At 41.5% G+C, this 11,487-nt stretch overlaps 1 protein-coding gene across 1 annotated transcript in view; it reads left to right on the top strand.

Moving 5' to 3' along the window:
* Nucleotides 1-10,572, top strand: part of F9 (coagulation factor IX) — a 36,423-nt gene extending 25,851 nt beyond the window's left edge. Inside the window, exons 7-8 of the mRNA XM_004606536.2 lie at nt 8,350-8,464; nt 9,433-10,572. Of these exons, the coding sequence (XP_004606593.1) occupies nt 8,350-8,464; nt 9,433-9,980 (663 nt within the window). The 3' untranslated portion in view covers nt 9,981-10,572. The remainder of the gene's footprint in view (nt 1-8,349; nt 8,465-9,432) is intronic.
* The last annotated feature ends 915 nt before the right edge of the window (nt 10,573-11,487 follow it).

Below are 11,487 nucleotides of genomic sequence, written 5' to 3'. Positions count from 1 at the left end.
TACGCTATTTGTGTTCTTGTGCATTTTTATTCATTTGGGTTTTCAACTTTCAGGGATTAGATTCATTAGAACTAACGATCCTCCTTTATAATTTTTATCTTCTTTGAGCTGGAGGGATGTAGAGCATGACATTGTGTGGTACCCAAGGGTGTTTTGTATTACTATAACTTCAGTTTTTTTTAAAAAACAGTATTTTATAATTCCTAGCACCTATGCTTCTTGAGATCATACTGTTTCCTTGTGGCCTTAGCATCATTCTCTTCTCACTAAGAAATGAAATGGCAAATATGCTAAAATGAGGACTTTTCGAAAGGGAGGAGGAGTTGTAAAATTTCCTTGTAGTAGTCACAGAGTCTCTGTTCGCCACCCACCCTCTTGAAGCCAGATGCTTGCCAATGTTTTAACAGCCTAAGTCTTTACTCAAAAGACATTCTAGTAACTGTAGCAGCTATTTTTACTTTTACACATACAGGACGGCTGCAGTGCAGAAGAATATACAAGTGATGCAAATTTCTCATTTTTTCATCTCCTCCTCACTAAAAACTTAGTTCATCTCTTTCCAAACAAACCTAGCTGAGAATATTTGAAAATTCCAAATCCTCATGTACAGGTGTGCATGTGTGTGTGTGCAACTTCATTCTGCAATCAATTGATAGGAATCAAGATGACTGATTTCCTGAGTACAAAACACTAGGTCTCATCGTTTTTCAAGGTGAAGACCTGAGCTGCTGTCTAGGATACTTAAGACCCTGCTATACTTCTGCACAGTTTCCTTCCTCACCAGAAAACTCTTTCTCCATGCCACCTCTACCCAATATCTTAAGAAAGGCTGCTCCCTTTTAAAACTACAAGCCATCTTAAGTTTACAAAGATCCAATATTTTGGTGAAATCTTTCCCTATCCTTTACTGCCTTTGATGATGATGTTGGAGCTTTTTTGGTGAGAAAGGTTCACCAATCACACACACACTTGGTTGTGATGCTTGGTGGCAGTCACAAATCAGACAGTAGCACTCACATGCTCAGCCACCGGTGTTCACTGAACTTTGCACTCAGTTGTGCTCTTTGAATAGGACTCAGTGGGAGGCGGGGGGAACAAGAGTTATAGTGGTACTGCTCACTGATGATCACTGCAGCTCTCCTACATATGTTTGCCAGGGGCCACGTTTCCTGGCCATATTGCCTGCATATCTTTCTAATTGCTGTGCTGCTGTTGGGTGGTAAAGTAGAATTGCACCCCCGTTGTTGTGGTGCTCACACACACACACCTGACTGTAATGCAGGTGGAAGTCACTTGCAATGCTGGAGGCATCCCAGAAAGCAAGGAAGCTCTGCCAGACTCAAAGAAAGCTGCCGAGATTGTGCTCAGCACATGTGGGACACCGGGGATTCGAACTCATGTGCATAAGCTTCCAAGGCAGGAAGCTCTCCATCATGATGCCTCATACACCAAAAGTCACTTTTAGACTTCAAGAAAACTGCAAATGAAACAAGTCTGACTCTCCCTTATTTGGGGATGAGCCAGCTCTACCACAAGGCAGTTAATCTGCAGGGGGAAATCCATGATTTGACTGCAGACACACCTGTTATGGGCAAGGCATCAGGAAAAATGCAAGCAGCAGCCAGTTCAGATATTAAGTTAATAGCTAATTAAATACTATTGAGCCCTGTATGCCCCCTTTAAAATGTGTTTTAAGGAGCCAGGGATATAGTATAGTGGGTAGAGCATTTTTCTTGCGTTCAGTTGAGCCTAGGGCAGAGCTAGGATTAAACCCTGAGCACTCCAGGATGTGGTCCAAAATCCCCACCCCCAAGAAAGGCTTTAAAATGCCAATACTTTCTAAAAAGGAGTCTGGGGGTAGATTGATTACTTGGGGATGGAAAAGCCACGACGTTTACTTCCCTCTCAACTTAAGAATACTGAATACAAACCCGACAAGCCAAGTCTGCTAAAGTGCTTTAGGTGAGCTGTGGAGCTGAAGACCACAGGGAGAGGATTTTTCACTGGGAGCTTAGGGGTGGAAGATGAGCTGGCCCTGCTTAATTAAGAAAGCCCTTTCAAGAAGGATGGGTCACTCAGACCCTGCAACTTCGAATGCTAATAGTGATAATTTCCTTCTAGCACCTGGTTGCAACTCGGTAGGCTTGCAGGGCTTTTTCAGTCAAGTGCCAACAGTGGAAAGTGAACAAATCCCCATCCTGAGAGTGCCGCCTTGGGGAGTCAGGAATGGGGGTCCTGACTCACCTAACCCATGGGAGATTAGAGCAGGATAGGGCATTCACTGCCTTCAGGTCCAGCTCTGAGCCCCGGCAAGGGATGTTTACCCGTCATAAATCTCGTTTGCACTGCAGCGGGTCCAAGCCTGATTCCCAGGCTGGAGGTCGCTCAGTGCTCACGGATGCTTCCTAGAAGTTTCTATGGCCCCGCTTGCCCGTTCCCAGCCCTCTCCAAGGCAAAGGCAATAGTGGGATGTTTGACCTTCTGCTGTCTCAAGCCCCTCTCAAGAGCGACTTCAGGAAGGACTGTGAATGGTGCAGGCATAGAAAGGAGTCTTTTTTATTTTCCCTGGGGATGCCTGAAATGGACCCAGAGCCCCTGGAGCACTGGGAAACTGGTAGTAAGAACTCCTCAAAAGGGTAGAGGGGACAAGAGGGGAATGATACAGGGACAGAATAGTCCATACACCCATTGCGTCAGAGAAACTGATGCAAAACTCCAATTGCACACAACTGTGGGGCGGGGGTGGAGGAAATAAGATTTTTTTTAATCACAGAGAGATACAAATACAAGTATCTCTTGTTCACGTATTCCTGATTGGGTTTCAGTCATATAATGGTCCACCACCCATCCCTTCACCAATGTACACTTCCCACCACCAATGAGCCTAATTTAACTCCAGCCACTGCCCCCACCCCTTAACTCTACCCAGCATCTGTGGCAGAAAAGGAATAAACCACAAAGTATATACTAATAGACAACCTCATCAGCAGCTTAAAAATAAGAGATTTCTGAGAGCAATACATTTATTTTAATTCGCTTTGATTTGTGTTTAGTTGGTTGGTTTGGGGCCACAGCCTGTTGTGCTCAGGACTTACTCCTGGCTCCCAGCTCAGGGATCACTCCTAGCTGGTGCCAGAGACTATATGAGACGCTGAGCATCAAATCCAGGTGAGCCGCATGCAAGGCAAATGCCCTACCTGCAGCCCTCTTGCTTTGGGGGTCATATACACCCTTTCCCCTTGGACCAACTATTCTGCGTATGAACACTGTTAGTCAAGACTCCTTCCACCTTTTCCATTTTGGATTGGGATTTTATCAGACTCGAATAAGATATACCTGAGTTCTTTCTATTGTCTGCTTTTTTTGTGAGCACCATTTCTGTTTTTTACACTTAATAATTCAAATATTATGCACTCCATTAATTCAAATAAGAGAATTCAGTAGAAAGCAAATAAGCTTTCCTTGTTCTTTCTATTAGGCGTTATCACATTCAAGGCCAAACTTTAAGTTTGTTAATCTTTATTCAGTGTTGACCTAAACAATCATTTAAATGTTTAAGTATTTTTCACCACTAACTGAGCCCTTAACCTGTATAGCTACCTACAGAGATCCAGTCATTCCTTTCCCACTAAGACAGTCTCCATATATAAACCAAAACTTACTCTTTTGAGGATGAGGGGTTTTTATTCGAAGTTTCTAAGACTTGGGAAACATGTTCACCTGGAGAAAGTGAGGCCTTTTATTAACTCCAGTGATAAAGTTCCAGTTATGAGAAATAAGAACATAGCATATGTGATCTCACCTGACCCCATAAAACTCTTTTGGGTAGGACATTTAACCTACTATTCTCTAAGATGTATGATGTTATGGCAGCAATCTGTTTCAAACCAGCCAAATGACCCTTTTACAAAAAAGTGAGTATTTCCTTTGTGGTGAAAAAAATAAAGTAGGACCAAGAGCATGGAAAATCCCACCTATGGGCCTAAAAGTCCTACATCATGGGTCAGGAACATAGTACAGCAGGGAATGACCTTCCTTGCCTTGCATGAGGTCAACTGGATTCAATCCCCGACATCCCAAATTTTCCCCCAAACCCTGCTAGGAATATTCCCTAGGCACAGAGTCAGGAATATGCCCTGAGCAACAGGAGGTGTGCCTCACCCACCCCCTGCAAAAAATCAGAAAAATAGTTTTGATTTTTATCTGAGCAAGAATAAGTATCGAAGCTTTTTAGGGGGGAGTATTGCTCTGAAGTTGGAGGTGGATAGGGAGAGGAAATAAGAAAAAGGCCAGGTGCAAATTACAAAGTTAGAAAGATAAAAACAGCTATTAACTCTGGCTGTACAGATATCTGAGCAGATATGCAGGCATGTAGTTTGCATATCACGTGTATGAGTGTGTGTTGGAAAAAGAAAATAGACCCCTGTAAGGATTATTAAGAACATGAACATTTTGGGCAGATCAGAACTCAGATGCCTTGCTCAAAGCAGATGCTTTCCCATTTTCCCCATCATTCTTCAAAATGATATCTTAAACGAACTAACGAACTTGGCCTTGGCCAAGCAGACAGCTCATCTTCAAACAGTTAATATTTAGATAGCTGTGATCCTGAGATAACCAAGCAAACATTCCCAAGCTGAGTCCTTTGTAATACCTTTAAATGCAAATATATTTTAGGGCTTTTTTTTCTTGGCAAAGATGTTTGCTAAAATTTCTAAAAGCAGTTAGGCTTTGGAAAAGAATGCATTTCAGTCTAAATAGGACACAACTATGCTTTTCAGCCATCCAACAAAAAACAAAACCAAAAAAAAAAATAGAAGCATCACATAGCAACTCACTGGCAGAGTCAGTCTAGCTGTGTCCCAGTTTCTGTGCCCAGAGGCTGTGGAAAACATATGGTCTGGCCTAACAAGCCCATTAAGCTAAGACATGTCTAATCCCCTCCTTCTTTTTTTATTGAATGACCGTGAGATATAGTTACAAAGCTTTCATGTTTGAGTTTCATTCATACAATGGTTGAACACCCACCCCTCCACCAATCCCCTCCTTCTTCAATACAAGGAGAACCATCGTTATCTCATTGCATATTATCCCTTAACTGTTACTTGCATTCAGTTGCATAAACGGAAATCAGGAGAGAATAATATTGCCCACATGGCTAGATGATCAGAATAACCATGGGTGAGCCTTAGGTTCATGAGCTTCTGATGCAAACTAGGCCCTGCACTCGGGAGTTTAATTCTAGTGCTTGTGTTCGTGAACTCAGTTCCATGAGGCAATGGAACATGTACAGGGTTCTTGAACCACAAATCACTAAGATCTTACCTCTCACTCTCTCTAGGCACTGGCTTCTTGACCTCCCATTTCTCTTTTCCCCTAGTTTCCTGGCCAGCCCTGCTTCCCCACTCACCAATCCAACCACCACCACCACCTCCAAACTTGCCCCCACAGTGTATTTCCCTCCTCATCTCCACCCAACTACCATGGCTGTCCTCCTCCTGTACGGGCACAGGAGTGGTTGAAGCTGGGTTCACCTAGTCTATGGCATCTTGGAGGAGAAAGGTCACATAATATTTCAGGAACAGCAATGTGTCCTAGCACATTTGTAGGGTAATTGGGCAAGGGTGGGGGGAAAGTAGGTTTCTTGCCCCACCCTTTTCAGACACTGAGCACATCTTGGTGTGCAAGTGACAGTCCATTGAGAATCACCCCTTCATTTTCCACTATAACTGAAGACCAAAGGCAAAATGCAGGTTAAGATTGCTCTACCTGGAGTTGAAGTGATAGAACAGTGGGTAGGGTGTTTTCTTTGCATGTATCCAAATTGGTTTCCATCCCCTGCACCACATATGGTCCCCCAAGCTGACCAGGAGTGATCCCTGAGCACCACTGGGTATGGCCTCAGAACTAAAACTGAAGAGATTGCTTTATCCTCCCCGCAGCTAGGGCAAAGGACATCTGTCCAGTGGAGGGAGAAGATGGATTAGGAAATTACAGAATGTTTGCATACTAAATTGTAGTGTGCAGGTCCTGGGCACCTCTGAAAATCTATACTCTTCCCACAAATATACATATGTCTCAGGGAGCAAAATATTAAAAAGATAACTAAAAATACCACAACAGGTTGCTAGAGGCCACAGAAGAACAGGATAGGTTTTGTATTTTAGTATCTTCAAGATTGTACCATCCTCCTGCCCCCTCACCCCCACCACAAACTAGCTTTTGAGAAAGGGCTGTCATTTTCATTTTGAACCAAACCTCATTGACTCTATAGTCAGATCTGCCTGGAATTAGCATTTTGAAAATATAAAGATTATTGAGATTTTGAGATTCTGTAACAGAGTTTTTCAAACTTGGTCATTTCCTAGGAATATTCCAGAAATCTTCATTGTTTTTCTCATCCCACCCACCAAACATTTAGTTCAAGCCTTGGTGATATCCCACATCTTCATTTTAGAAGTGTTTCAGATGATTCTACTGTCATTGTTTGGGAGCATAAATTCTTTTTAGTATTATTATTTTTTTATGAATGAACCACAGTGAGGGTACAATTACAGATTTACATATTTTCGTGCTTGTGTTTCAGTCATGAAATGCTCGAGCACCCATCCCTCCACCAGTGCCCATTCTCCTCCACGATGACCCCAGCATCTGTCCCACCCCCCATCTCATTCCCCCACCCCACCCTGCCTCTGTGGCAGGACATTCCCTTTTGTTCTCTCTCTCCTTTTGGGTGTTGTGGTTTGCAATGGAGGCACTGGGTGGCCATCCTGTTCAATCTGTAGTCTGCTTTCAGCACGCCTTGGGAGCACAAATTCTGAAGGAAGACAGATTAGGGTTTGCTTCTGAGCTCTAAATCACCTTGGGAGAAATAATGTGGTTATCTAAAACCCAGTTTATCCAAAAATATGCTTAAGTGTTATTCTGTAAAGTGTGGCGAGTGCACTGATATTAATTATATTATTATGTAAATTTTGTATTTTCACAACTTTTCAAAATGAAAAGACAGCCAGATTGAAGGGAGAAGCTTGAGTATGGAAAAATAAAAGCTTTGGGTATAGGCATATAGAATAATATAGAAAGGCTAGTAATGAGACAGCCCCATAGATCTATTGGGGGACCTATGCCTTTCTGTCTAGAACTTAATAGGTGCTCAGTAAATTAATGCCAGAGAAAGAACATACTGTCTTTTTTACTTTATGCACCTTGATTTACAGTACTGTTAATGGTAGTGTTTCCCCCATAGTTCTCCAACTTAGTTGCTGTGTTCTCACCCCCACCCCAGCCCAGTTCTTTTGAATATGCCCCAAAGGACTTCTCACATTTACATTTAAAAGGTTTTAACCTTTCCCCTACCCTCCCCTGGTTTCTGAATAGGTTGAAACCTGGAGGTCTGTGTGCTCTAAAGGGCCTCTCCAGTAGGTTCCCACAAAGGGATTACCAAATGATGACTGCACCCTCTAGCGTTCACACTTCTCAGCTTTCTCCCTGAAGTCAAGGATCAAGACCCTTACTCTTTCTAGACCCTTACTCTTTCTGATGTGAAATTCACCAGGTTGATGAACCCGAGAGATGGCAAAAATATTGATATCCATGGTGAGCAGTGAACAAACAATGAAATCGTTGACTGGCCAGCTTTTCAATGCCAAGGTTCCAAGTGGCACTCAAACATCTTTATCCACTTTGTCCCCAAATCAAGACCTACCCTTTAAAACAAAGGTAGCCCAGCCAGGGGGAGTGTAATGTAGTTAGGGGAGCATGGAAGAAATGGAAGAGCGCACTCAACACCTGAATAATTATCCTAAGTACAACCCTTATGGAGACCATTGGTCTCATTTAATGATTTTTCAGTTTGGAAAGAGCTTGGAAAGATCTAAAAACATCAGTGGTTTTGTTTTCTTCTCTCACATAAACTGTAGCAAAATTTTTGCATGCAGGGACTAAGACTAAATAATTATTGTTTTCAAGTTGTCATGTGAGTATATTTATGAAGGTAACTGCTGTGTCCCCATGAAGCTATTCATCCAGGTTAGACTTTGACTCAATTGAAAAAAGAAAGCCAAAGGCCCCAGATCACCAAAAAGAAGTCATTCCTCATACTTGCCTCATCTAGAGCTACTTTCTCCTGGCTCTCTTTGCATCTTCTTTTCAAGATAGTTACATAAATGGCTTTTTGGTTGTGCTCCAGCAACACTAATTCATCTGCAAAACTGACACTTTCCAGAAACATTCCGATTCTTACAGCACCCAGAAGCCAACTTTGGGCTCATTCCTATAAACAGCACACACATTGATTCCAACCTGGATCAAATATATTATATAGTAAGATTCACACTTTTGTCTCCATAGGTCCTTTTGAATGGTAAAGTTGATGCATTCTGTGGAGGTTCCATCATTAATGAAAAATGGGTCGTGACTGCAGCACATTGTATCGAACCTGGTGTTAAAATTACTGTGGTAGCAGGTAAATAAAAAAAGAATAGTGATCGGCAGCATCACTAGACCTTCTAGATATTTGGTAGATCATATTTTACTGATATAATATGATAGAATCATTGTTACACAAGTAGGACAAGTGGCAGCAGGTCCATATTTGCTTTTCTTTTGGGGGAAAAGGGTTTGTGCCATACCTGGTGGTACTCAGGCTCTGCCAGTACTCAAGGAACCATAAGTGGTGACAAGATTCAAAGTGGACTCTACAGGATACAAGGCAAGCAACTTAACCCCTGTACTATCTAGCCCTGCGGAAGGGCTAGATTTTCAAAACCCACTTGTTCCATTCTCCAATCTCCCATGCTCTTTTGGTGGTCTTTTATTTGCACTCACCTCAGTGGGGTACAATTATTTATTGATGTTTCCATTTCCCCACAAGATTTTGTGTCCCAAAAGTTGTGTGCTATGACTATAATTTGTATCTTTGGACCCTGGAACCATCTGTAGGGATACCTCAGCTAACATTGGTAGGAAAGAGTGTATGATCTGTTTACCTCAGCTAACATTTGTATGATAGTGTTTATTATCTGTGTACCAAAAGAGAGTCAAAATCCCTGAAATTGGGAAAGCCTAGATCACTCATGATAGGTAGACTCATTATCACTGTATAAGATTTTTAACAGCACAGGTGACCAGGGCCATAAGTTACAGGATGGATATGAAATGTTTTCTTGATCTAAAATGTATGCATGGCCTCCCATGACAATATCACATTAAGGTATTTGATACTAGACTGACAATTACTTCAGTGACTCTGAGTGGATCTTTAGGGGAAAATATCTAACTTATGTGCAAGACTGTTTGTAGCTAATGAGAAATTTACTTTCAATAGGCAAAAACTAGGCAGCTAGCTAAGTGGATGAAGCTGGGTAGACATAAGGAAAATGTGTTTCTCTATGTGGAAAAACTGTGACTTGAAAAAACTTTTACTTTCAACAGGTGAACACAACACCAAGAGGATAGAGCACACAGAGCAAACACGAAAAGTGATTCGAGCTATTCCTCACCACAGCTACAATGCAACATTTAATAAGTACAGCCATGACATTGCTCTTCTGGAATTGGACAAACCTTTAGTACTAAACAGCTATGTAACACCCATTTGCATTGCTGACAAAGAGTATACAAACATCTTCCTCAAGTTTGGATATGGCTACGTGAGTGGTTGGGGAAAAGTCTTCTACAAAGGAAGATCAGCTAGCGTTCTTCAATATCTTAAAGTCCCTCTTGTCGACCGTGCCACATGCCTTCGCTCTACCAAGTTCACCATCTATAATAACATGTTCTGTGCTGGCTACCGTGAAGGAGGGAAAGATTCTTGCCAAGGAGATAGCGGGGGACCCCATGTTACTGAAGTGGAAGGTGTCAATTTCTTAACGGGAATTATTAGCTGGGGTGAAGAGTGTGCAGTGAAAGGGAAATATGGCATATATACCAAGGTATCCCGGTATGTTAACTGGATTAAGGAAAAAACAAAACTCACATAAAGAAGAAAGTATTTCTGTGGTTGACATATTTGACATAGAAAACAGATAAGGTCCCTAAGTAATGATATTGAGATCCCTTTAGAATTGAATTCAGACATTCTATGACTAATGCTTTTTCTCTTTATAGGGAGAAGTCTATCTAGAATCCTTCTATAGTAGGAGAAGTAGAATAAGAAATGCAATCACTAGTAAAACTGTGATAGGAAATCACAACTGTTCCTATAGGTCTGGTTCTTGACAAAACCAGGAAGTTCTTTGTCTTGCCCATCAGGGTGATGTGTCTGCTCCACGTGGAAATTCCCTAATTCTATACCCCTACAAAAATCCTTTGTTTCATATATTTCCTGACTCTGCCACCAAAACATCATCTGTATCCAAGGTATTGGATCTAGTCCATTGTAAGACTAGCAATAGACTCCAAAAAAAACATGAGCAGCTGACAGATCAGAATTCATCAGAAATATTAATACTTTTTGCTCTAACCTCATTCCTTCATCATTTAGCTTTTTTTGTCTCTACCCCAAAATCCATTTCTCTCTTTCTGCCTCCCTCCCTTTCTCTATTTTACAGCACAAGTATCAAAGCAGGGAAAAGTGGCATCATACTGTTGAACTGCATTTGGAACTATGTCTCTCACTGTGATTCAATTAAAATAAATTAATTAATTGTAAAAATAAAATACTGTTGAAATGCTATACACATACATGTGTACTATACCCTACCATGGTTTTTGTTTGGGATTGGGCTTTCTTTCAGAGCACAAGAAAGAGGAGCAGTTTGAAGAATGTGTGTTGGAAGAGTCACATCATTATATACCGTGCATGCACCTTGGAAGAACTGAACCATTGAAATAGTTTCCTTACAGTGTTTTAATTGTTATAGAGCACTGATGAGAGGGAGCTCCATGGGAGCTACTAAGTCATTGTAACTAGAAAGCACACATTAACCCAGGACTATAGCCCCTGTCTGAAATTATTTTAAAAGTAAGAAGACAATATTGAGTTTGCTACCTACAACTAGTATATCCTTCAGGGAAGAATTAACTTAGAACTGTCTATTGATAAGGAACATATTTCCCAGCCCAAAGAACATAAGCATTGTGTCTCCTTAACTGGTGCATCCCCACAGCAGGGAAGTGGTACTCAATTCCCAGAAATGAGTCATTCCAGTGACCCAACCAACTCCCTCTTTTCTGGTTCTGTCTTCACCAAACAACTTCATTGGTAATAATTAGACCATCTATATAAAATATTCTGGAAGTTTGCTGACCAACTATCATATATGATCTAGTAGGTTTTTTCTCTTTATTAATGAATAAAGTACCCTGGTTTATACTTTGGCATGGGGGAAATTTGACTGACATCCATCAGTCATTGTATATTTGAGAGAAGGTGGGACAACTATCAAAATCATGTTTGGAACACCATTTTGACCCCCGCCACTCACAAGCTACTTTTTCCAGCCCTCAATTTACCCTAACTCAGGCATTTCTCTTGCTGATTTCTTT

This window comes from Sorex araneus, chromosome X, assembly GCF_027595985.1.
Source record: "Sorex araneus isolate mSorAra2 chromosome X, mSorAra2.pri, whole genome shotgun sequence".
NCBI lineage: Eukaryota > Metazoa > Chordata > Mammalia > Eulipotyphla > Soricidae > Sorex > Sorex araneus.
This window is presented reverse-complemented; position numbering and strand designations above follow the sequence as displayed.